The 27,151-nt window shown below is 42.0% G+C and overlaps 1 protein-coding gene across 1 annotated transcript in view; it reads left to right on the forward strand.

Moving 5' to 3' along the window:
• MYCBP2 (MYC binding protein 2) overlaps window positions 1-27,151 on the forward strand; it is a gene marked incomplete in the record, with an annotated part of 1,460,675 nt that overhangs the window by 1,044,515 nt on the left and 389,009 nt on the right. The window contains 1 exon segment of the mRNA XM_053707907.1: window positions 8,539-8,654. Coding sequence (XP_053563882.1) covers window positions 8,539-8,654 — 116 coding nt within the window.

Below are 27,151 nucleotides of genomic sequence, written 5' to 3' on the forward strand. Positions count from 1 at the left end.
TCTATTTAGAAGCAACAAAGGATTTCAGACAGACTTCATCCTTGTTTGTTGTTTATTCTGGTAAGAGGAGAGGGCAGAAAGCTACTGCTACCTCTCTTTCCTTTTGGCTGAAAAACATCATCCAATTGGCTTATGAGACTGCCGGACAGCAGCCTCCTGAACGAATTACAGCTCACTCTACTAGAGCTGTGGCTTCCACATGGGCCTTCAAGAACGAGGCTTCTGTTGAACAGATCTGTAAGGCAGCGACTTGGTCTTCTCTGCATACTTTTTCCAAATTTTACAAATTCGATACTTATGCTTCTTCGGAGGCTGTTTTTGGGAGAAAGGTTTTGCAAGCTGTGGTGCCTCCCGTTTAGGTTACCTGACTTGTTCCCTCCCTTCATCTGTGTCCTAAAGCTTTGGTATTGGTTCCCACAAGTAAGGATGAAGCCGTGGACCAGACACACCAATGTATGAGAACACAGAATTTATGTTTACCTGATAAATTTCTTTCTCCTACGGTGTGTCCGGTCCACGGCCCGCCCTGGCTTTTAGTCAGGTTTAAAAAAAAATATTTTCTGTACACTACAGTCACCACGGCACCTTATAGTTTCTCCTTTTTCTCCTAACCGTCGGTCGAATGCTGTGTGCTCTCTTTGCCATTTCCTGTAGGGAATGAGAATATCCCACAAGTAAGGAGGAAGCCGTGGACCGGACACATCGTAGGAGAAAGAAATTTATCAGGTAAACATAAATTCTGTTTTCTCTGTTTGTTCTCCTTCCGTGAGCCATTGTTCGGATCAAGTAGGAGAGAGCATTGGCTTTTTTCTAAATAGTTACCGTGTGGCCTCGCCGGATCTGGTGGGCGGATCTAGTAGAGATGTTGTCTCTACCTCCATGAAATCTTCCTCTGAGGAAGGATCTTCTGCTTCAGGAGTCATTCCTTCATCCAAATATCGTTTCTCGGGAAGCTGAATGTTTGGAGGTTGAACGTTTGATTTTAGCTAATCGTGGGTTTTTTCGAATCAGTCATTGAGACCATGATTCAGGATCGTAATCCTTTCACTAGAAAGATTTACTGTAAGATAGGATTCCAAGGATCTTACCTTTTTTCCAGTAAGATCTTGAGAAAGGGTTATCGGTTAGTACCCTCAGGGGTCAGATTTTTTGCTTTTCCATTCTGTTCCAGAAGCGTCTGGTGGACGTGTCGGATGTACAATCATTTTTCAGTCCCTGGTCATAATCAGGCTTGTGTTTGTCAGTTGTTCCTTCTTGGACCCTTTATCCTTGTTCTTAAAGTTTTACAACAGGCTCCGTTTAAACCTATGCATTCCATAGATATTAAGTTGTTATCTTGGGAAATTGTGTTTCTTTCTGCAATTTCTTCTGTTCGGAGGGTTCCAAACTCTCAGATTTGCAGTATGATTTTCCTTATCTCGCGCTCCTAGCAGATAAGGCAGTTTTTCGTACAAGGTTTGTTTTTTTTCTTATGGTTGTTCAGACAGAAATATTAGTTCAGGAAATTGTTGTTCCTTCTCTCTGTCCTAATCATTCCCATAAAGAATGTCTCTTGCACAAGTTAGATGTTGTGCGGGCTCTTAAATTTTATCTACAGCGACATGGAGCAAATTACATGTCCCATGTGTTTAGATGCCGTTTTGGAATCCCGTTACACTTTGTGACACTTGTATTGACAGAGCCTTACAATGTAAAGAGAAAATATTTTCTAATAAAGATATGTCTAAAGAATGTTCTCAGACCAATGAGATTCAGGGTATGTTGCAACTTTCTCCCCAAGCGTCACAGCCTTTAACGCCCGCACAAACGACACCATGTTCTTCAACGACGTCTACTTCTTTCTCTTTGCAGGATATGGCTGCAGGTATGTCATCCACTCTCACAGAAGTCTTATCTAAGTTGCCAGTGTTATAGGACAAACGCAGCAGGACAGAAGCCCATGTGGTTCCTGCAACTTCTGATGCTTTGATGGCTATCTCTGATGTACCCTCCCAGGGATCTGAATTGGGGGGTAGAGAGACCCTGTCTGAGGGGGAATTGTCTGACTCAGGAAGCGCATTGCCTCAGACAGATTCGGACGTCATGTCCTTTAGATTTAAACTAGAACACCTACGCCTGTTGCTGCGGGAGGTTTTGATGACTCTGGATGACTGTTACCTCCAGAGAAATTATGTAAGATGATCAAATACTTAGAAGTTCCTGATTACTCTGATGTTTTTCCAGTTCCTAAGAGAATTTCGGAAATTGTTACACAGGAATGGGAAAGACCGGGTTTCCCGTTCTCACCTTCCCCTATTTTTAAGAAGATGTACCCTATAGCTGAGACTTTTTGGTACTCTTGGCAAACGATCCCTAAGGTGGAGGGAGCTATTTCCACCCTGGCTAAGCATACGACTATCCCTATTGAGGACAGTTGTGCTTTCAAAGACCCTATGGATAAGAAGTTGGAGGGTCTTCTAAAAAAGCTATTTGTTCATCAAGGATTTCTATTACAACCGACGGCCTGCATTGTACCAGTTACAACTGCAGCTGCCTTTTGGTTTTGATGCCTTAGAAGAGTCTCTTAAGACCTAGACTTCTTTAGAAGAAATAATGGATAGAATTAAGGCCCTTAAGCTGGCTAATTCTTTTGTCACGGATGCCGCCTTTCAGATCGCCAGTTGGCGGCTAAGAATGCTGGATTTTCCATTTTAGCTCTCAGAGCCTTATGGTTAAAATCTTGGTCTGCAGATGTGTCCTCTAAATCCAAGCTGTTGGCTATTCCTTTCAAGGGGAAAGACTCTATTAGGGCCTGACTTGAAAGAAATCATTTCTGATATTACGGGAGGTAAGGGTCATCTCCTCCCTCAAGATAAGACATCTAAGCAAAGGCGACAAAGTAATTTTCGCTCCTTTCGTAACTTCAAAGGTGTCCCCCCTTCCTCTTCCGCTAAACAGGAAGGGAATTATCCTCAAGCCAAGCTCACCTGGAGACCCAACCAGGCTTGGAACAAGGGTAAACAACCCAAGAAGCCCGCTGCTGCTACCAAGACAACATAAAGGGGCGGCCCCCGATCAGGGACCGGATCTAGTAGGGGGCAGACTTTCTCTCTTTCTCCAGGCTTGGATAAGAGACGTTCGGGATCCATGAACACTAGAAATCGTGTCTCAAAGATATCATTTGGAGTTCAAAAATTCCTCCCCAAGGGGAAGGTTTCTTCTTTCCCGATTGTCTGTAGATCAGATAAAAAGAAAGGCGTTCTTACGTTGTGTAGAAGACCTCTCCACCATGGGAGTAATTTGTCCCGTTCCAATACAGGGGCAGGGGTTTTACTCAAATCTTTTTGTGGTTCCCAAAAAGGAGGGAACGTTCCGACCCATTTTAGATCTCAAGTGTCTAAACAAGTTTCTCAGACTTCCATCCTTCAAGATGGAGACTATTCGGACAATTCTTCCATTGATCCAGGAGGGTCAATATATGACTACCGTGGACTTAAAGGATGCATATTCCTATCCACAAAGATCATCACCAGTTTCTAAGGTTTGCCTTCCTGGACAAACATTTTCAGTTCGTGGATCTTCCCTTCGGGCTGGCTACGGCACCCAGGATCTTCACAAAGGTTCTAGGGTCTCTGCTAGCGGTTTTCAGACCACGGGGCATTGCAGTGGCGCCTTATCTGGACGATATTCTAATCCAGGCGTTGTCTTACCAACTGACAAAGTCTCATACCGACATGGTTCTGTCCTTTCTAAGGACTCAAGGGTGGAAGGTGAATCTAGAAAAGAGTTCACTAATTCCACAGACAAGGGTTCCTTTCCTGGGAACTCTAATAGATTCTATATCCATGAAAATCTTCTTGACGGAAGTCAGAAAGTTAGATTCTGAATACATGCCGAGCCCTTCAGTCCAATCCTCGGCCATCAGTGGCTCAGTGCATGGAGGTAATTGGATTGATGGTGGCGGCAATGGACATCATTCCGTTTGCTCGTTTTCATCTCAGACCTCTACAACTGAGCATGCTCAGACAGTGGTATGGAGATTATGCAGATTTGTCTCCTCAGATCTGGATCAGGAGACAAGAGACTCTCTTCTTTGGTGGTTGTCGCAGGATCATCATGGGTGATAGTGACAACGGACGCCAGTCTACTAGGATGGGGTGCAGTCTAGAATTCCCTGAAGGCTCAGGGTGTGTGGACTCGGTCGGAGTCTCTACTTCCAATCAATATTCTGGAGTTGAGGGCAATATTCAATGCACTTCAGACTTGGCCTCAGTTGGCGTCGGCCAAATTCATCCGATTTCAGTCAGACAACATCACGACCGTGGCTTACATCAATCAGGGAGAAACAAGGAGTTCCTTAGCGATGACAGAAGTATCCAAGATAATTTGGTGGGCGGAGGCTCACTCTTGTTATCTGTCGGCAATCTACATCCCAGGAGTGGACAACTGGGAAGCATATTTTTTTAGCAGACAGACGTTTCATCCGGGGGATTGGGAACTCCATCCGGAGGTCTTTGCCACCCTGATTCTCAGATGGGGCAGGCCGAAGCTGGATCTCATGGCATCTCGTCAGAATGCCAAGCTCCCGAGATACGGATCCAGGTCCAGGGATCCTCAGGCGAACTGATAGATGCCTTGGCAGTGCCTTGGTCGTTCAACCTAGCTTATGTGTTTCCACCGTTTGCTCTCTTTCCCCGGGTGATTGCTTGGATCAAACAGGAGAGGGCTTCAGTGATTCTCATCGCTCCTGCGTGGCCTCGCAGGACTTGGTATGCCGATCTGGTGGACATGTCATCTCTGCCACCGTGGAAGGGACCCTTCCATCATCCAAATCTAATTTCTCTGCAGCTGACTGCTTGGAGATTGAATGCTTGATTTTATTTAAGCAAGGGTTCTCTGATTCAGTCATTGATACCTTGATTCAGGCACGTAAGCCTGTTACTAGAAGGATTTACCATAAGATATGGCGTAAATATCTTTATTGGTGCAAATCCAAGGGTTACTCATGGAGTAAGATTAGGATTCCTAGGATTTTGTCTTTTCTCCAAAAAGGATTGGAGAAGGGGTTATCAGCAAGTTCCTTAAAGGGACAGATTTCTGCTCTGTCTATTTTGCTACACAAACGTCTGGCAGATGTTCCGGATGTTCAGTCCTTTTGTCAGGCTCTGACTAGGATCAGGCCTGTGTTTAGATCATTGCTCCTCCTTGGAGTTTGAATTTAGTTCTTAATTTTCTTCAAGGGGTTCCGTTTGAACCCATGCATTCCATAGATATTAAGTTATTATCTTGGAAAGTTTTATTTCTGGTTGCTATTTCTTCGGCTTGCAGAGTTTCTGAGCTTTCGGCATTGCAATGTGATTCTCCTTATCTTATTTTCCATTCTGATAAGGTGGTGTTGCGCACCAAACCTGGTTTTCTTCCTAAGGTTGTTTCTAATAATAATATTAATCAAGAAATTGTTGTTCCTTCATGGAGCGTCTGTTACATAACTTGGACGTGGTCCGTGCCCTGAAGTTTTACTTGCAGGCGACTAAAGAATTTCGTCAATCATCTTCCTTATTTGTTGTTTTTTCCGTAAAACTTAGGGGCCAGAAAGCTACGGCTATCTCTTTCTTTTTGGCTGAGGAGTATCATCCGCCTGGCATATGAGACTGCTGGACATCAGCCTCCTGAAAGAATTACGGCTCATTCTAGTAGGGCTGTGGCTTCCTCATGGGCATTTAAAAACAATGCTTCTGTTGAACAGATTTGCAATGCTGCAATTTGGTCGTCTCTTCACACTTTTTCCAAATTTTACAAATTTGATACTTTTGCCTCGTATGAGACTGTTTTTGGGAGAAAGGTTCTTCAAGCAGTGGTGCCTTCCATTTAGGTTCCTGTCTTGTCACTCCGTTTCATTCGTGTCCTTTTGCTTTGGTATTGTATCCCATAAGTAAGGATGAAATCCGTGGACTCGTCATATCTTGTAAAAGAAAAGGAAATTTATGCTTACCTGATAAATTTATTTCTTTTTTACGATATGACAAGTCCACGGCCCGCCCTGTCGTTTTCTAAGACAGGTTTTTATTTTTGTTTAAAGGGACACTGAACCCAATTTTTTTCTTTTGTGATTCAGATAGAGCATGCCATTTTAAGCAACTTTCTAATTTACTCCTTTTATCAAATGTTCTTTATTCTCTTGGTATCTTTATTTGAAATGCAAGAATGTAAGTTTAGATGCCGGCCCATTTTTGGTGAACAACCTAGGTTGTCCTTGAAGATTGGTTGTTAAATTCATCCACCAATCAAGAACTGCTGTCCAGAGTTCTGAACCAAGAAAAAAGCTTAGATGCCTTCTTTCTTATATAAAGATAGCAAGAGAACAAAGAAAATTTGATAATAGGAGTAAATTTGAAAGTTGCTTAAAATTGCATGCTCTATCTTAATCACGTAAGAAAATTTTTGGGTTCAGTGTCCCTTTAACTTCAGTCACCTCTGCTCCTTGGCTTTACCTTTCTCTTCCTAACTTCGGTCGAATGACTGGGTTGGGGGTAAGTGAGGAGCTATTTATGCAGCTCTGCTGTGGAGCTCTTTGCCTCTTCCTGCTGACCAGGAGGCGATATCCCATAAGTAAGGATGAAATCCGTGGACTTGTCATATCGTAAAAGAAATACATTTATCAGGTAAGCATAAATTTCCTTTTTATTGCTTTTATTGCCTTCCCTTATGTCTGAGGTGATTTTAGTCTAGGACTAGTGGTATTTCTGTTCTCTACCCAATCTCAGTGAATTTTATACCAAATAGTGCAACAGATTTGCAAATCAGCATCCTGGTTTTCTTCACACACTTTTACGAAGTTTTACTATTTTGATGTATTTTTGCTTCTTCGGAGGTAGCTTTTGGCACGAAAGGCCTACAGGCTGCAGTTTCTGGTAAATAGGTGCCAGCCTTACTTATTGTCCCACCCATTTTCTCGTGGACTCCACAGCTTGGGTATTAGATCCCACACATGATGGCTCGTGCACTCTCACCACCATATAAAAGAGAACATAATTTATGCTTACCTGATAAATTCCTTTCTTTCTTGGTGGTGAGAGCCCCTGAGAACAGACCAGTTTTTTTATGTTCAATTGGTGGCATTTCTAGTTGGCACCTCTTCTGCCCTGCTTTATCCTTTCCTGCTTTTATGTTTTTTTTCCTCCTCTTCTTGGATATATGTTAAAGTGAGGTATACAGGGAAGTGGGAGGGATTAAAAGCTCTTGGTATGGTTGGTATCTTTGCCTCCTAGTGATCAGGAGTTGAATCCTACACGTGATGGCTCATTGACTCTATGCACAATTAAAGAAAGGAATTTATCGGGTAAGCATACATTTAGATTTATAATACTTCGTTATTTTACCTTTTTTAATTGCTTTTTTGTTGTTTTTTTAAAATTCATGTATGCCTTTATCTATTGCACTGGTGCCTGCACTCCTTTCAGGAACTGAAGGTAGACGATATAATCTTTACTCAGGGCACTTGCAGGGGGCCTTAAAGTGATGGTAAACTTTACACGTTTTTAAATCATGTCCAGAATCTAAGTGATATTTCAGAGGGACTTTAATTGATCACTTGTAATGAAGATGAGCTGTAACTTTCTTTTTAATCTAGCCGTGCCATTCTAATACCCCACGCTCTGGCTGCCCACTTCAAAACTCATTTTTTGTTTGATCTGTTCTCCCATCTGCGATCTAGCTACAAAAATATTGTTGTAAGCCTTATTTTCTGAACCTGTTTTTAAAACATGTAAAGTTTAGCATCATTTTAAAGGGATACTGAACCCAAATATTTTCCTTCATGATTCACACAGGGCATTGAATTTTAAGCAATTTTTTCTCTTGGTATCTTTTTAAAAAAAAAGCAGGAATGTTAGCTTACAAGCCGGCCCACTTTTGGTTTAGCACCCTGGATAGCGCTTGCTGAGTGGTGGCTGCATTTAGCCACCAATCGTCAAGCGCTACCCAGGTGCTGAAGCAAAGATGGGCCGGCTCATAGGCTTACATTCCTGCTTTTTCAAATAAACATACCAAGAGAATGAAGAAAAATTGATAATAGGAGTAAATTAGAAAGTTTCTTAAAACTGTATGCTCTCGCTGAATCATGAAAGAAAATATAATTGGGTTCAGTATCCCTTTAAAGCCGTTTGCTTCCACAGTTCATTGAGATGCATACTACCAGAAGCAGGGATATTAGATAGCTGAAGTAAATGTATCTTTTATATCAACATAGATAACATAATAGGTTTGTTTGGTATGATATTTCAAATATAATTATGGGTAAACATGTTTCGATGATTATATTTCTTTGGTATTAATTTCTCCATTGATGTTTAATAGCATTTTCATTTTGTCCATAACAGACATTTGTAATGTATGACCTACTAAAATACACAGCATTATTTCCCAGTTATTTAATTTATGAATTTTAAAAAAAAAAGAATTTTGTAAGTACATGAAGAAAATATTTTCATGCATTTTATATAAAATTATTCCTTTAAAATTATATTTTTACCCAAAACACATTTCCCCTCCTTTTTATAGGCCTAGTGAAAACATGTTAATCAGAGTTAATAATGATGGCACCTATTGTGCGAATTGGACTCCTGGAGCAGTTGGCCTTTACACAATTCACGTTACTATTGATGGAATAGAAATAGGTAATTATTTATTTTATAACTGTTATACCTTCTCTACCAATCCAATAATCCTAGAAATATATTTGTTAAAAGGATAATATCAAACTCAAAACCGTTCATAGTTTTGTCTACTCACAGACCACATATGCACACTATGCAATAATATAGCCTGGGATTTCAAGCACTTGTATACACTGAAATTGCAAAACCCTTAAATTGTACGAAAATTAATCATGTATTCACATGTCACACACAGGGAAGAAATGATTGAATGTTGTATTGACAGAATAAAATAATTGGTCATTAGGTGTAAATTGCCAATGCATTTTCTTTCTACTGACACGATGAGTCCACGGATTATCTAATTACTATTGGGAATATCACTCCTGCCCAGCAGGAGGCGGCAAAGAGCACCACAGCAAAGCTGTTAAATATCACCTCCCTTCCCTCCAACCCCAGTCATTCTCTTTGCCTACGTTAGAGCAAGGAAGTGGTAAAGTTAGGTGTTGGAAAAGAAGATTCTTCAAGTAAGATTTTATTATTTTTTAAGTGGTGCATGATTGTGCTGCTTTGTTCTAGGGTGTAGCCATAGTCCATATCAGTCTCTTCAGTAGAGCAGTGGTGGCTTTAGAGCAATAGGAACTTGTGGGGTATAATCGTCACTGCGCCTTCCATATACTAATGCTGCCCTATTTTCTAAAGCCTGAGTAAGTTTATTCAGTCTTAGCATATTTTCTCTTGTAAGGTGTATCCAGTCCACGGATCATCCATTACTTGTGGGATATTCTCATTCCCAACAGGAAGTTGCAAGAGGACACCCACAGCAGAGCTGTCTATATAGCTCCTCCCCTAACTGCCATATCCAGTCATTCTCTTGCAACTCTCAACAAGCATGGAGGTAGTAAGAGAGAAGTGGTGAAATGTAGCTGTTATTTTGCTTCAATCAAAAGTTTATTATTTTTAAATGGTACCGGAGTTGTACTATTTTGTTCCAGGCAGAAAAATAGAAGAATTTGCCTGTGATTTCTATGATCTTAGCAGGTTGTAACTAAGATCCATTGCTGTTCTCACACATGACTGAAGAGAGAGATAACTTCAGCGGGGGAATGGCGTGCAGGTTATCCTGCTATGAGGTATGTGCAGTTAAGATTTTTCTAGAAGATGTGAATGCTAGAAAATGCTGCTGATACCAAATTTATGTAAGGTAAGCCTGAATACAGTGATTTAATAGCGACTGGTATCATGCTTACTTTCTGAGGTAATACTCTTTTATATTTACAATATAAAACGTTTGCTGGCATGTTTAAACATTTTTATATATACTTTGGTGATAAAAATTTATTGGGGCTTAGTTTTTTCCACATGGCTGGCTTCAATTTGCCTAGAAACAGTTTCCTGAGGCTTTCCACTGTGTTACTATGAGTGGGAGGGGCCTAATTTAGCGCTTTTTTGCGCAGTAACTTTTACAGACTGAGACATCCAGCTTACTCCAGGAGTCCCCTGAATGCTATAGGACATCTCTAAAGGGCTCTTAGGCTTTCCAAAATCGTTTGTTGGGGAAGGTAGGCCCACAGCAAGGCTGTGGCAGTTTGGTGTGACTGTTAAAAAACGTCTATATCATTTTTTTGATCCGTTTTTTGAACTAAGGGGTTAATCATCCAGTGCAATGCTCTGTTAGCTTATTATACACACTGGAAAAATGTTGTTTGATTTACTGCCTTTTTTCACGGTTTTTCAAATTCTGACAAAATTTTTCTCTTAGTTGAAATAATCTTTATTGTACAACATATATGAACAAAAAAAAAAGTAAAGAATGCAACACATCTCTTACAATTTCTCTTAAAGACACCCCTTCCCTCTCTCTTATAGAAAGAGTCCCCTTTTTTTTAAGAGTTTATCATATTAGTTCTGGTTTAATCAACCAAGTTTAAAGTGTGAACCTTCTCTTTCATTAAACCACATGCTTCAACTCTTCGGGTTTGGAAAGTGGTCTCGGTCTGTGTGTCTAGCAATCCTCCTTTGATGTTAATTGGGAATAGAGGATATGATTCTGAAGCTGCAGAAAAAAGTTCAGACTCCCTTGTTTTCCTCTCTCTCTCTATTTTTGTTGTTGCATTTTCTTAAAACAAATAACACATCTCTCTTCACCCTCTAATCTTTCCTCTCTTTATAACATAACGTTAAATCTTATGTGATCAACATTAACTCATACAACACCCCCATCCCTCCCCCCCTTAAACTTAAATTCAAACAAGAACTTGCCTGTCTTCATTCTGCTCCTGTCGCTGATCCAGGGAGAGAGCCCCACCAAGTTCAAACCTGCAAACGTCTATTAATGTCACCCTTCGTCTCTCGTCTCCCTGTATATTTCCTAGGTTTTGACTGTCTATGTAAACATCTTTTTCTTTTTTGTGTGTAAGGTTTAGTAGCCACTCAGTATCCAGTAGTTCCAAACCTTAAGGAATTGTTCATGGTTAGCCTGTATAAATGATGCTGACTCAGTTAGCGTATACGTGATCTTAATCTTTTCCATTACCTCTCCCCATGAGGGTATCCCCGTTTTCCAATAACGAGCTACACTTATCCTGGTGGCTGTGCACAGTGTGCGTATGAATGTATTTGTAGCTGAGTTAAATGGTTTCACTCGCTCGTTTAGTAGAGCCTGAGTTATGGTTAAATTAATATCTTCAGAGAGCACCTCACTCAATAGTCTAGATAAATTGGTCCATATGTGTTGTATCTGTGGGCATTCCCACCACATGTGAATATAGGTTCCCACTTCCCTGCACCCCCTATAGCAGTTCCTACTCCTGTTTTGGCTGTAGTGCGAAGTGATAATTGGAGTTAGATACCATCTAAAAACTGTTTTTATACAGTTTTCCTTAAAATCAGCACTGATCATGCCTTTACCTGAGTTCTGAAATATCTCTTCCCACTCATCTTTTGTGTGTGTGATGTTAGTGTCTCGTTCCCATCTGTCCATCAAAAGGGACTTTGTAGCAGCTTTAGTTGTTTGTAGAGTGAGATAGATGGTGGAAATTAATTTTTTATGTCTAGATTCAGTGCAGCAAAGTTTTTCCATTGTAGTCATGTTTGTCTTTCTAGTGTGAGGTAACATCTTTGAGACAGCTGACGCCACTTGCAAATACAAAAACCATTGCAATTTGTCTGGTAATATTTTTTCCTGTATCTGTTGGTATGTAGCTATTTTTCCCCCATGGAGGAAATCCGCTACTCTGTATAGCCCCTTATTCTCCCATTTTCCTAACTGTCCATGATAATCTTGACATAGTAGTGTCCTGAGTGGTCTTATTAGAGAGTCTGATGGCATCAGCTTCAAATTAGTAACTAGGGAATGCCACATTGTCATCGTTTCTGTTATTGGGTTTGGGGCTTTTGTCAGTTTTTGTTTGTGTTTTGCGTGATCCCATAGTATATCGTCTGAATGGTTGTACCCAGCCATCAGTGTTTCCATTTTAACCCATACCAGTGTGTTATTTTTTTGGCTCAGAAGTGTAGCTTGCGCCAGTCTCGCTGAGTGATAATAATTAGTCAGATTTGGCACCCCAACCCCCCCCAATTGTCTATGTTGCATTAATATCTGTGAGGGTACCCTAACCTTCTTGTTCCCTCTCAAAAATCCTATTAGATCTGTCTGAAGTTTGGCCAGCTCGGGTAAGGGGATCTTTATCGGTAAAGCCCTAAAAAGATAAAGTAATCTCGGGAGGACATTCATTTTAATCGCCGTCAGTCGGCCGTACCACGAAAAGCCACCTCCTCTCCACTTTGTAATCTCTTTTCTAATGGATTTGTATAAAGGGATGTAATTCAATTTATAGAGTTGTGTATGGTCATTTGAGATGTAAACTCCTAAGTATTTAATTGCCTCTTTGGCCCATATAAAGGAGAAGTTAGTTTCAATAAGTTTTTTAGTGTGGGTCGGAAGGGCTATAGATAGTGCTTCACATTTGTCTTGATTGATCTTATATCCTGAGATACATGAATAGTCTTGTAATATCTGATATAGGTGGGGCAGGGATATCATAGGTTTAGTCAGTGTAAGGAGTACGTCGTCTGCAAATAGAGAGATTTTGAATTCTTCTCCCCCTATTGAGACCCCATGAATTTCTGGGTCAAGGCGAATCTTTGCCGCTAGAGGCTCTATACAAATTGCAAAGAGGAGTGGCGATAAGGGGCATCCTTGTCGTGTACCATTTCTAATGTCTATTCTTTTGGATTGGTAGCCTGCTGCTCTTATGTGTGCTGTAGGATATGAGTATATGCTTTTTATTGCTTGGAGAAACGGTCCCTTAAATCCCATCTTATCCATGACTTCCAGCATGAAGTCCCAGTCTATTCTATCGAACGCCTTCTCCGCATCCAGTGAGAGGATCAGAGAAGGCGTTCGCGTCTTGCTGAGGTAGTCTATCAGGGAAATCGTGCGTCTAGTGTTGTCCGGGGATTCCCTATCTGATATGAACCCCACCTGGTCCGGATGGATCAGGGTGGGTAAATGTGTTTTGAGTCTATTTGCCAGAATTTTAGTAAATATCTTTATATCTTGGTTGATTAAGGAGATGGGTCTATAGCTTTGGCATAATTTTGGGTTCCGTCTTGGTTTGGGAATTACGATTATTTTAGCTTGTAATATTTGTTTCGGAATCTCCATTCCTTGTAAGATGTCATTGCAAAATTTAACTATATGGGGAGTGAGAGTTGATTTAAAGAGTTTATAGTATTCCCCTGGGAATCCATCCGGACCAGCCGCCTTACCTGGTTTAAGTTCCTTAATAGCTAAAAGGACCTCCCTAGCCGACACCTCTTCGTTGAGCATATCCCTAACCTTACTATCTATTGGTGTGAGTTTGGCATCATTCAGGAATGTATGTAGTAGTTGTCTGTTCTGGTCACTCTGAGTCGTCTTTTTCCCGTCATATAGGTGGGCATAGTAGTTGGCAAAGTCGTCAGCTATCTCCTGTGGGTTTGAGGTGCATGTACCGTCCTCCCTCTGTATAAGTGGTATGGAGAAGGCTTTTGTTTTCTCTCTAAGCTTGTGTGCCAAGTATTTGTCTGGTTTGTTGGAATAAAGGAAATAGTGTGCTTTCAATTTATGAGCTGCTCTAAGAGATGCCCTGTTCATGATCGTTGACAATTCTAGTCTCTTGGTCTGTAATTCTTGAAACGTTGTAGGTGATAAATGTTGTTGGTGTAGTCTAGTAAGTGCGTCTATTTGAGTCTGTAAGGAGTTTATTTGGTTTCTGTTAGCTTTGGTCAAGATTGCCTTTTCTTTGATGAGTAACCCTCTGAGATAGGGCTTGTGTGCTGCCCATGTGTAGATAGTATTAGTCGTAGAACCTGTATTCAGGGTCCAGTATTCTCGCATAGCTTGGGTGGTGGAGTCCAATACATCTGGTTTTTGTAATACTCTAGGGTCATAGTTCCAGGCCCTCACTGAACTAATATAGAATGTATCTTTTAAGGTCACCTGAACAATGGAATGGTCAGACCATGCACATGCGTGTATCGTAGATGATATTAAGTCAGGAATCCATATCTGGCTCAAGTAAACATAATCTATCTTTGAGTATTTTTTGTGCACATGCGAGTAGTAAGTGAAGTCTGATGTCTTCCCATATAGGGTGTCCCACGAGTCTATAATGTTTTGTGTTAAAAAGATTTCTTTAATTTTCTTAATCATGGAGTTGTGTCTCAATTGTTTTTGAGTCAGTCTTAAGTTATTTGTTAGTTGGTGTGCATACATTTCCACATTAAAATCTCCTCCCAATAGTATCCTACTCTGTGACCATTGTGTCAATAAATAAGAAATGTGGGAAAAAAATGAGATCTGTGTCTCGTTGGGTGCATATATGTTGCATAGAGTAATGTGCTTATCTCTTAACCGTCCCCTCACTATTAAAAATCTCCCTTCTGGGTCGCTAGTCGTCTCCTCCAGCACAAAACCTAAGGATCTATGGATTAGAATTGACACCCCTCTCTTTTTTTTATCGGTTGTTGAATGATAATTTTGAGTAAAGTCTTTCGTTCAGTATTTTGGGACTACATCTTTTGTGAAGTGCGTCTCTTGCAAAAATATTATGTTAGCTCTAAGTCGTTGGTATTGGGTCAATGCAGTTCTGCGCTTTGGATCTGTGTTAAGGCCCCTCACATTATGCGATATTAAACGTATATCCCCCGTCATTACTTACAGTTTGATGTCTGGGGCTCTCCCCCTTGGATCCGCCGCCTCTACATAATTTATATTTCTTTCTTTAAGTTGATAGATATAAGTCTCTTTCCCTTTTTCTCTTCCTCTTTCTGTCTCTACGCATATCTCGGATAAATGACATAAACAATCAGAAACAAGCAGGTAAAAAAACAGGTTACACAGTGGTTTCATCCTAGCATTTCCTCCTCTATAAATGAAGACAGTGCCGTTACTAAAAAACAGGTTTCTCTCACAATTCCCAACTGTTTGCAAAAGATAAACTAGTAACATACAAACAATAACTTTACCCCCCCCCCCTCCTCCTTCTCCCCCTTTAGAAATCTTAATGTTAAAACATTATACTCCCACTGCTAGTGGATAGTCAATAGGCAAAACAAATATTTCTATTTGTTCTAGATAGTCTATATCTTAGGTAGCTTTTGGTTCATTCTTCAGCTAGCTTATTATGGCGAGTCAAATATTCCAAGACTGTGTATCTAAGGAGACAAATTAAATTATATCATATTACCTCTTGGACTTGTGGCTGTCGTAAGCTAGAAGGAGAGAATTCACTCTCTTTGGGAAGTTATCTATGTATGTTCCCACATTGTGGGATAGATAAGACTTAGCTTAGAGTTATACGTTGGATTGAGATATCATATCTTGACTTTTTTCTTTGCTACTCTTGTCCATTTTTGTCTTTGTGACTGGTGTGTTCCAGTGGATGATTGCAGCATATCTTCCTTTTGCTCTGGATGCGGTAGTTCAGGAGTTTCCAAATTAAGTTTATTACAAATCATTGGTATCTCTGCTGGTTCTTTGAGGCTCATAGCTCTCCCGTTGTGCATGATGTGTAGATTAAAGGGGAACCCCCACTTGTACCTGATCTGATGTTTCCTCAAAATTGAGGTGAGAGGTCTTAGACAACCTCTTCTCTGTAGTGTCTTGACACATAGATCCTGGTAAAATTGGATCACCGATCCTTGAAATTTGAACGTGGGATTTTTCCTCGCTGCTGCCATCACTTCTTCTTTTTCTGGAAATCTAGCGAATTTAACCACCACATCCCTTGGTGGAGCTTCCCCCTTTGGCTTGGCTCGTAGCGCTCTATGTGCTCTTTCTAGTTGAAATTTTCCATCCTCTGTGTCACCTGTGATGGCTTGAAAAAGCTGGTATAAATAGATATTTAATTCCTCTGCTGAGATAGATTCAGGGATGCCCTTTAAACGCAGATTGCATCTGCGGCTTCTGTTTTCAAGATCTTCTAATTTGTCTTGCAAATCAGTGATCTCTTGTTGCTGCGCCGTTAATTGTTGATTAACATTAGTAAGATCTTCTGTTACTGAAGTTTCTGCGTCTTCCAGGGCCATAACTCTGGAGCCCAAATCGGCAACATCTTGCTTTATCTCCGTTAGGCTGTTAGTCACTGTATTTTGGAATGCATCAAACTTATCCCACAATTTCTCAAAGTTTTTGTTAATGTCTTGTTTAGATACCAGGGTTCTCAGATCTGCCTTAGTTGCAGGGATAGAGTCATCTTCATTTGTCTGAGAATCTGTTTCAGAGTCTATATCTTCTTCTAAGACAGTGTTCGTTGGTTCTAGCATTTTTTCCTTGATAGGTTTGAAAAACAGAGTAGCCGCCGGTGCTTTAGTTCCCTGAGAGGATTTAGTTTGTTTTCTAGCTGACATGTTAGTGATGAAAGGACAAAGTTAAGCAGAAGGATGCTGTATTATTGGCAGTAAAGGTTCGTGCAAAGTCCACCAATTCTGTATAGTCTCTGATAGTTATAGGTATCTGTGTGCTGTATTTCTTTGTCTCAGTACTGTAGAGGGCTGTTTATGTCTTCCCAAAATCATGTGGCCATTATGATTTCTCTCATTTTATTGTGCACACCTGTAGCTGTGTCTTAATTCAATACTATGCTGTGTCAGGGTGTATTTATATATGAGGCTGCATTGCTTTCTAATCGTTGCTTTTGTGTGCCTATTATTGCAGTACTGTTATTTTCTTCCCTGCCATGTGATATCCATAGCATCTTTGTTTTGCTTTTGCTGTATTGGACTGATTTTTTCCCCCTCTGATTTTCTGTATGAACCGTTACATTAATTGTAGAAAGCAGAGTTTTATCTCTTATCTATGTATTATATCCATTTTGTTCCTGAGTATTAGTTGTCTAGTCAGATATCATCTATCTAATGTTTCTATTGAAACCACATGGCTTATTTTCTTGTATACTTAATAGGCCGGTGAGCATATGAGCGCTATTATCTTATTGCTTCGCACCCTTAAATTATCAAAACGTTAGGTGAGTATTTTGCACAGTGTTTATTCGGCGTGTCGCCGCTCACCTTATGTAGCCCAGGTTTGAATCGTTCAGTAGATGTTCCGCTCCAACTTTTCAGTGTGGCTTATTGGTGCACCTCTCAGCTTTCTGTCGCCTTCACTTTTATTTCTAGTTAGTGCTGCTTACTTGTAAGCTGGGCAGGTTTTCACCAGCGATCCCCGCTGTTTTGTTGCTCTCCGCTGTGAGTCTCTGGATGCCTGACAGGTTCCGTCGGCTCTGTAAGTTAGTAGACCTCGTGGTCAAGATGGCGGATCACTCCGCATAGTCCTCTGTGCAGCCGTTGCTTTTCTGCTCACTCCGTGTCCCAAATCTTCACCTTTCTCCTCCCGGCATTTTTACCGTGACTTCATAGGTCTCTGCTGTTATTTGTAGTTAGCTGTTTGCCTTCTATAGATATATTTTAAGGCAGTGGTTAGCGGAGCTCCTCTATTCCGCCACCATCTTTGTTGAGCTCCAGGCTCCGCCAAAATTTTTCTCTTAAAGGTACAGTACCGTTTTTTTATATTTGCTTGTTAACTTGATTTAAAGTGTTTTCCAAGCTTGCTAGTCTGTACAAACATGTCTGACATAGAGGAAACTCCTTGTTCATTCTGTTTAAAAGCCATGGTGGAACCCCCTCTTAGAATGAGTACCAAATGTACTGATTTCACTTTAAGCAATAAAGATCATAATCTGTCTTTAAAAAATGTATGACCAGAGGAATCTGACGAGGGGGAAGTTATGCCGACTAACTCTCCCCACGTGTCAGATCCTTTGACTCCCGATCAAGAGACTCACGCTCAAATGGCGCCAAGTACATCTAGGGCGCCCATAGCGTTTAATTTACAAGACATGGCGGCAGTCATGGATAATACACTGTCAGCTGTATTAGCCAGACTACCTGAATTTAGAGGAAAGCGAGATAGCTCTGGAGTTAGACGAAATACAGAGCATACTGACGCTTTAAGAGCTATGTCTGATACTGCCTCACAATATGCAGAAGCTGAAGAAGGAGAGCTTCTTTCTGTGGGTGATGTTTCTGACTCAGGGCAGATTATGCAACCTGATTCTGATATCTCTACATTTAAATTTACGCTTGAACACCTCCGCGTGTTTCTCAGGGAGGTTTTAGCTGCTCTGAATGACTGTGATACAATTGCAGTGCCAGAGAAATTGTGTAGACTGGATAAATACTATGCAGTGCCGGTGTGTACTGATGTTTTTCCAATACCTAAAAGGTTTACAGAAATTATTACTAAGGAATGGGATAGACCAGGTGTGCCTTTCTCTCCCCCTCCTATTTTTAGAAAAATGTTTCCAATAGACGCCACCACTCGGGACTTATGGCAGACAGTTCCTAAGGTGGAGGGAGCAGTTTCTACTCTAGCAAAGCGTACTACTATCCCTGTCGAGGACAGTTGTGCTTTCTTAGATCCAATGGATAAAAAGTTAGAGGGTTACCTTAAGAAAATGTTTATTCAAAAAGGTTTTATCCTACAGCCCCTTGCATGCATTGCTCCTGTCACTGCTGCTGCGGCGTTCTGCTTTGAGTCTCTGGAAGAGGCTTTACAGGTAGCGACTCCATTGGATGACATACTTGACAAGCTTAGAGCACTTAAGCTAGCCAATTCTTTTGTTTCGGATGCCATTGTTCATTTGACTAAACTAACGGCTAAGAATTCTTGTTTTGCTATCCAGGCACGCAGAGCGCTATGGCTTAAATCATGGTCAGCTGACGTTACTTCAAAGTCTAAGCTGCTTAACATTCCCTTCAAGGGGCAGACCCTATTCGGGCCTGGTTTGAAGGAGATTATTGCTGATATCACTGGAGGAAAAAGTCATGCCCTTCCTCAGGATAGGTCCAAATCAAGGGCCAAACAGTCTAATTTTCGTGCCTTTCGAAACTTCAAGGCAAGTGCGGCATCAACTTCCTCTAATGCAAAACAAGAGGGAACTTTTGCTCAGTCCAAGACGGTCTGGAGACCTAACCAGACCTGGAACAAAGGTAAGCAGGCCAAAAAGCCTGCTGCTGCCTCTAAGACAGCATGAAGGAATAGCCCCCTATCCGGTAACGGATCTAGTAGGGGGCAGACTTTCGCTCTTCGCCCAGGCGTGGGCAAGAGATGTCCAGGATCCCTGGTCGTTGGAGATTATATCCCAGGGATATCTTCTGGACTTCAAGGCCTCCCCCCCCCCAAAAGGGAGATTTAACCTTTCACAATTATTTGTAAACCAGATAAAGAGAGAGGCATTCTTACACTGTGTACAATACGACCTAGTTATGGGAGTGATCCATCCAGTTCCAAAGGAGGAACAGGGATAGGGATTTTACTCAAATCTGTTTGTGGTTCCCAAAAAAGAGGGAACCTTCAGACCAAATTTGGATCTAAAGATCTTAAACAAATTCCTCAGAGTTCCATCATTCAAGATGGAGACTATTCGTACCATCCTACCTATGATCCAGGAGGGTCAATACATGACTACAGTGGATTTAAAGAATGCTTATCTTCACATTCCGATACACAAAGATCATCATTGGTTTCTCAGGTTTGCCTTTCTAGACAGGCATTACCAGTTTGTAGCTCTTCCCTTTTGGGCTAGCTACAGCCCCAAGAATTTTTACGAAGGTTCTGGGGTCGCTTCTGGCGGTCCTAAGGCTGCAGGGCATAGCAGTGGCCCCTTATTTAGACGACATCCTGATTCAGGCGTCAAACTTCCAAATTGCCAAGTCTCATACGGATATAGTGTTGGCATTTCTGAGGTCGCATGGGTGGAAGGTGAACGAGGAAAAGAGTTCTCTATCCCTCCTCACAAGAGTTTCCTTCCTAGGGACGCTGATAGATTCTGTAGAAATGAAAATTTACCTGACGGAGTCCAGGTTATCAAAACTTCTAAATTCCTGCCATGTTCTTTATTCCATTCCTCGCCCTTCTGGCTCAGTGCATGGAAGTAATCGGCTTAATGGTAGGGGCAATGGACATAGTGCCGTTTGCACGCCTACATCTCAGACCACTGCAACTCTGCATGCTCAGTCAGTGGAATGGGATTACACAGATTTGTCCCCTCTACTAAATCTGGATCAAGAGACCAGGGATTCTCTTCTCTGGTGGCTATCTCTGGTCCATCTGTCCAAAGGTATGACCTTTCACAGGCCAGATTGGACAATTGTAACGACAGATGCCAGCCTTCTAGGTTTGGGTGCAGTCTGGAACTCCCTGAAGGCTCAGGGATCGTGGACTCAGGAGGAGTCACTCCTTCCAATAAATATTCTGGAACTGAGAGTGATATTCAATGCTCTTCAGGCTTGGCCTCAGTTAGCAACTCTGAGATACATCAGATTTCAGTCGGACAACATCACGACTGTGGCTTACATCAACTATCAAGGGGGAACAAGGAGTTCCCTAGCGATGTTAGAAGTCTCAAAGATAATTCGCTGGGCAGAGATTCACTCTTGCCACCTATCAGCTATCCATATCCCGGGTGTAGAGAACTGGGAGGCGATTTTCTAAGTCGTCAGACTTTTCATCCGGGGGAGTGGGAACTCCATCCGGAGGTGTTTGCACAATTGATTCATTGTTGGGGCAAAACAGAACTGGATCTCATGGCGTCTCGACAGAACGCCAAGCTTCCTTGTTACGGATCCCAAGGCGACGCTGATAGATGCTCTAGCAGCGCCCTTGTCTTTCAACTTGGCTTATGTGTTTACACCGTTTCCTCTGCTCCCTCGTCTGATTGCCAAGATCAAGCAGGAGAGAGCATCGGTGATCTCGATAGCGCCTGCGTGGCCATGCAGGACCTGGTATGCAGATCTAGTGGACATGTCATCCTTTCCACCTTGGACTCTGCCGTTAAGACAAGACCTTCTACTACAAGGTCCTTTCAATCATCCAAATCTAATTTCTCTGAGACTGACTGCCTGGAGATTGAACGCTTGATGTTATCAAAGCGTGGCTTCTCAGAGTCAGTCATTGATACCTTAATACAGGCACGGAAGCCTGTCACCAGGAAAATTTACCATAAGATATGGCGTAAATATCTTTATTGGTGTGAATCCAAGGGTTACTCATGGAGTAAGGTCAGGATTCCCAGGATATTATCCTTTCTCCAAGAAGGTTTGGAAAAGGATTGTCAGCTATTTCCTTAAAGGGACAGATTTTTGCCCTGTCTATTCTTTTGCACAAGCGTCTGGCAGATGTTCCAGACGTTCAGGCATTTTGTCAGGCTTTAGTTAGAATCAAGCCTGTGTTTAAACCTGTTGCTCCGCCATGGAGCTTAAATCTGGTTCTTAAGGTTCTTCAAGGAGTTCCGTTTGAACCTCTTCATTCCATAGATATCAAACTTTTATCTTGGAAAATTTTGTTTTTGGTAGCTATTTCCTCGGCTCGTAGAGTCTCTGAGTTATCTGCTTTACAATGTGATTCTCCTTATCTGATCTTCCATGCGGATAAGGTAGTCCTGCGTACCAAACCTGGGTTTTTACCTAAGGTGGTATCTAATAAGAATATCAATCAAGAGATTGTTGTTCCACCTTTGTGTCCCAATCCTTCTTCAAAGAAGGAACGTCTATTACACAATCTGGACGTGGTTCGTGCTTTAAAGTTTTACTTACAAGCTACTAAATATTTTCGTCAAACATCTGCTTTGTTTGTTGTCTACTCTGGACAGAGGAGAGGTGAAAAGGCTTTGGCAACCTCTCTTTCTTTTTGGCTAAGAAGCATAATCCGCTTAGCCTATGAGACTGCTGGACAGCAGCCTCCAGAAAGGATTACAGCTCATTCTACTAGAGCTGTGGCTTCCACATGGGCCTTTAAAAATGAGGCTTCTGTTGAACAGATTTGTAAGGCGGCGACTTGGTCTTCGCTTCATACTTTTTCAAAATTTTACAAATTTGATACTTTTGCTTCTTCGGAGGCTATTTTTGGGAGAAAGGTTTTACAGGCAGTGTTTCCTTCCGTTTAAGTACCTGCCTTGTCCCTCCCTTCATCCGTGTACTTTAGCTTTGGTATTGGTATCCCACAAGTAATGGATGATCCGTGGACTGGATACACCTTACAAGAGAAAACTTAATTTATGCTTACCTGATAAATTTATTTCTCTTATGGTGTATCCAGTTCACGGCCCGCCCTGTCATTTTAAGGCAGGTATTTTTTAACTTTAAACTACAGTCACCACTGCACCCTATGGTTTCTCCTTTCTCTGCTTGTTTTCGGTCGAATGACTGGATATGGCAGTTAGGGGAGGAGCTATATAGACAGCTCTGCTGTGGGTGTCCTCTTGCAACTTCCTGTTGGGAATGAGAATATCCAGTAATGGATGATCCGTGGACTGGATACACCACAAGAGAAATAAATTTATCAGGTAAGCATAAATTATGTTTTTCCACAGGTCCATGTGAGGAATCATTCCTCTCAAACCTAGTGAGCTGCCTTGCTGCCGGGCAGATTTACAATGGTAAGTGCTAACTTTTTATGTTCTGGGATCGTCATTCAGAATAAAAGATGGCACTTTAATATAAATTATATAAGTTTGGGACTTAATAAAAAGATTCTCTTATGACTTAGAGAGTATTTATTATGGGCAATAATAGCAGGCACTGGGGACGAGGAGCAGGCTCAGAGGTGGTGTTTTTAGCTTGAATAATGATAAAACGGCATTACTATGCTTTTAAAAGACCTGAGGGAAGTTTTTTCTTTTAATGCCCATGATGGGCGTGGCTAACGGAAGCGCCAAATTTGTTGCGCACTTTCCCTTCATAGTTCCTGTGTTCTGTGACACAGAAGACTTTGTCTCAGTTTTGGGCTGTATTACGGACTTCAAATAACAGAATAAATAGACTGAGTCCGGATCATCTAACAGCCTATAAACTCCGGTGTTAGTCAGGCAGGTAAGCACCTCAGCAAAGTTAAGCTGAGGTGTAAAGGTGTCTGGAGTATTTAATTTCTAATTATGTTATTTTATTTTCTTGCTGAAAAATAAAGCAGTTTATTTTAAAAGATTTAAAGGAACAGTAACGTTTTTTTTGTGAGGTATTTTTTTAATAAAATATAAATTTTCTATCTGTTTATTCAGTTTTTGTGGTGAATAAAGATGGACCAAGAGGCCCTGCAAGATGTTAAATGTTCTTTATGTTTTGATGCTAATGTTGAACCACCAATTCCTTTCTGTTCCTCATGTAATTGAGAGAACTTTACATTATAGGGATAGACTTTTTTCTGAGCCAACATTGTCTAGGGCGGATGCTGTTCAGGAGTCTTCTGCCAATGTTCAAAATATGCCGCAGCTCCTCAAGTGTCCCAAAACTTAGCGTCCATACAGCCAGTGCCCTGCGCTTCCTCCATTACTCCATCCGGAGTTACTTTGCTAGACATCGCTCCTCTCATGTCCTCTGCGGTTTCTGATGGGTTGTCTGCTTTTCCCATGCTGCAGGGAAAGCGCAAGAGGAAAAGTAAAGAATCGGTAAGTGAGGTTACTGACACAGTTGTTGATATTTCTAATGTTCCCTCCCAGAGGCCTGAGGAGGAGGATAATTCGGTAGCATCTGAGGGTGAAATCTCAGACTCAGACAGTGTAATTCCTCCTGCTGATACTGAAATTGTATCCTTCAGGTTTAAGCTAGAACACGTCTGTTTGTTACTTAAGGAGGTTTTAGCTACCCTGGACGACTCAGACACTACCGTCGTAGTCAATCCTAAGAAGTCTAGTAAACTAAACAAGTATTTTGACGTGCCCTCCATGGTGGAGGTATTTCCTGTACCAGATAGGGCTACAGAGATCATTACTAAGGAATGAGAGAGACCCGGTATCCCTTTTTCTTCTTCCCCTATATTTAAAAAGATGTTTCGTATAGCAGATTCTATCAAGGAGTCTTGGCAGATGGTACCCAAGGTGGAAGGGGCAATTCCCACGCTTGCCAAGAGAACTACTCTTCCAATAGAGGATAGTTGTTCCTTTAAGGATCCTATGGATAAAAAGTTAGAGGGGTTACTCAAGAAGATGTATATACACCAGGATTTACAATGGCAACCCGCGGTTTGTATTGCAACGGTCACTAGTGCGACAGCATACTGGTTTGATGCATTGTCTGATTCCATTCGGACAGACACTCCCCTCGAAGAAATCCAGGATAGGATTAAGGCCCTTAAGTTGGCCAACTCCTTTGTCACAGATGCTTCCCTTCAGGTTATTAAGCTGAGAGCTAATATTTCAGGTCTTGCCATACTGGCTCGCAGAGCTTTATGGTTAAAAATCTTGGTCTGCGGATGTGTCATCTAAGTCTAAACTTTTGGCGATTCCTTACAAGGGAAAGACCTTGTTTGGGCCTGGTTTAACGGAAATAATTCCTGATATTACGGGAGGTAAGGGACATTTCCTCCCTCAGGATAAGAGAAATAAACAAAAGGGACGTCAAACTAATTTTCGTTCCTTTCGAAATTTCAAGGGAAATCCTTCCACTCCCTCCTCCAAGCAGGAGCAGTCCAAGCCTTCCTGGAGACCCAATCAGTCTTGGAACAAGGAATAACAATCCAAGAAGCCTGCTATTGAATCAAAAGCAGCATGAAGGGCCTGCCCCTGATCCGGGACCGGATCTTGTGGGGGGCAGACTTTCATTCTTCACTCAGGCTTGGGTTCGAGATGTTCAGGATCCCTGGGTGGTGGACATTGTGTCTCTGGGATACATCTAGATTTCAAGACCTTTCCTCCCAGGGGCAGGTTTCTGCTTTCAAGATTATCTGTAGACCAGACAAAAAGAGAGGCGTTCTTACACTGTGTTCGGGACCTTGCCGACCTGGGAGTGGTAGTTTCTGTTCCAATGCAGCAACAGGGTTTGGGGTTCTATTCCAATCTGTTTGTGGTTCCCAAAAAGGAGGATACCTTCAGACCATTTTAGATTTCAAGAGTCTAAACAAATTCCTCAGAGTGCCGTCCTTCAAGATGGAAACTATTTGTTCCATTCTTCCTTTGGTCCAAGAGGGTCAATTTATGACAATGGTTGATTAAAAGGACACATACCTGCATGTCCCCATCCACAGGGATCATCACAAGTTTCTAATGTTTGGATTTCTAGACAAACACTTCCAGTTCATGGCTCTTCCATTCGGTCTTGTCACAGCTCCTAGAATTTTCTCAAAGGTTCTGGGATACCTGCTGGCGGTGCTCCGATTGTGGGGCATTGCAGTGGGCTTATCTGGACGACATTCTGGTTCAGGCACCTTCCTTTCAACAAGCAAAATTCCACACGGAAATGTTAGTCAGGAAATCAAAGATTTTCGATTTTTTCCTAGCGCTTCAGTCCTCTCCTCGGCCATCAGTGGCTCAGTGCATGGAGGTAATCAGGCTGATGGTAGCGTCAATGAACATCATCCCTTTCGCTGTTTCCACCTCAGACCTCTGCAGTTAAGCATGCTCAGGCAGTGGAACGGAGTTTATGCGGATCTGTCTCCGTGATTACAGCTGGAGCAGGAGACAAGGGATTCTCTACTTTGGTGGTTGTCTCAGGATCATCTCTGCCAGGGAACCTGCTTTCGCAGACCCTCTTGGGTGATTGTGACAACAGATGCCAGCCTTCTGGGACAGGGAGCAGTTTGGGGCTCTCTAAAGGCTCAGGGAACATGGACTTGGTTGGAGTCTGTTCTACCCATTAACATTCTGGAACTGAGAGCAATCTTCAATGCTCTTCTGGCCTGGCCACAGTTAGCCTCGGTCCGGTTCCAGTCGGACAATATAACCTCAGTGGCTTACATCAACCATCAGGGAGGAACTCGGAGTTCCTTGGCCATGACAGAGGTAGCCAAGATAATTCAGTGGGCGGAGACCCACAATTGCTGTCTGTCCGCGATCCACATCCCAGGAGTGGACAACTGGGAGACGGACTTCCTTAGCAGGCAGACCTTTCACCCGGGGGAGTGGGAACTCCATCTGGAAGTGTTTTCCAGCCTGATTCTCAAATGGGGTCATCTGGAATTGGATCTTATGGCATCTTGGCAGAATGCCAAGCTTCCGAGGTACAGGTCGATGTCAAGGGACTCTCAGGCTTTAATGATAGACGCTCTGGCGGTACCTTGGAATTTCAGTCTCGCATACCTATTTTCCTCCGTTTGCTCTTCTACCTCGGGTCATTGCCCGAATCAAGCAGGAGAGGGCGTCAGTGATCGTCATTGCACCGGCGTTGCCTCGCAGGATTTGGTATGCAGACCTGGTGGACATGCCATCTCTTCCACCTTGGAGACTTTCGTTGAGGAAGGACCTTCTACTTCAAGGGCCCTTGTTCATCCAAATCTAGTTTCTCTGAAGCTGACTGCTTGGAGATTGAACACTTAATTTTATCCAAGCATGGATTTTCGGAATCGGTCATTGAGACCATGATTCAGGCTCGAAAACCTGTGACTAGAAAGATTTACCATAAGATATGGCATAAATATCTATATTAGTGTGAATCCAAGGGCTACTCTTGGTGTAGAGTTAGGATTCCTAGAATTCTGTCATTTCTCCAAGAAGGTTTGGAGAAGGGTTTATCGGCAAGTTCCCTAAAGGGTCAAATATCTGCCTTGTCTATTTTGTTACATAAACGTCTGGCGGACGTCCTATACGTGCAGTCGTTTTGTCAGGCTTTGGTAAGGATCAGGCCTGTGTTCAAGCCAGTTACTTCTCCCTGGAGTCTTAATTTTGTTCTTAAGGTTCTTCAAGGGGCTCCGTTTGAGCCTATGCATTCCTTAGATATTAAGTTATCTTCGAAAGTTTTGTTTCTTGTTCGTATTTCATCTGCTCGTAGAGTGTCTGAGCTCTCGGCATTACAGTATGAGTCTCCTTACCTTATTTTGCAATCAGATAAGGTGGTTTTGCGTACTAAATATAGGGTTTCTCCCTACAGTAGTTTCAGACCGTAACATTAATCAGGAGATTGTTGTTCCTTCCTTGTGTCCTAATCTTTCTTCTCAAAAGGAACGGATTTTGCACAATCTGGACGTGGTGCGTGCATTAAAATTCTAT

The sequence above is a fragment of the Bombina bombina genome, chromosome 3, assembly GCF_027579735.1.
Source record: "Bombina bombina isolate aBomBom1 chromosome 3, aBomBom1.pri, whole genome shotgun sequence".
Taxonomy (NCBI): domain Eukaryota; kingdom Metazoa; phylum Chordata; class Amphibia; order Anura; family Bombinatoridae; genus Bombina; species Bombina bombina.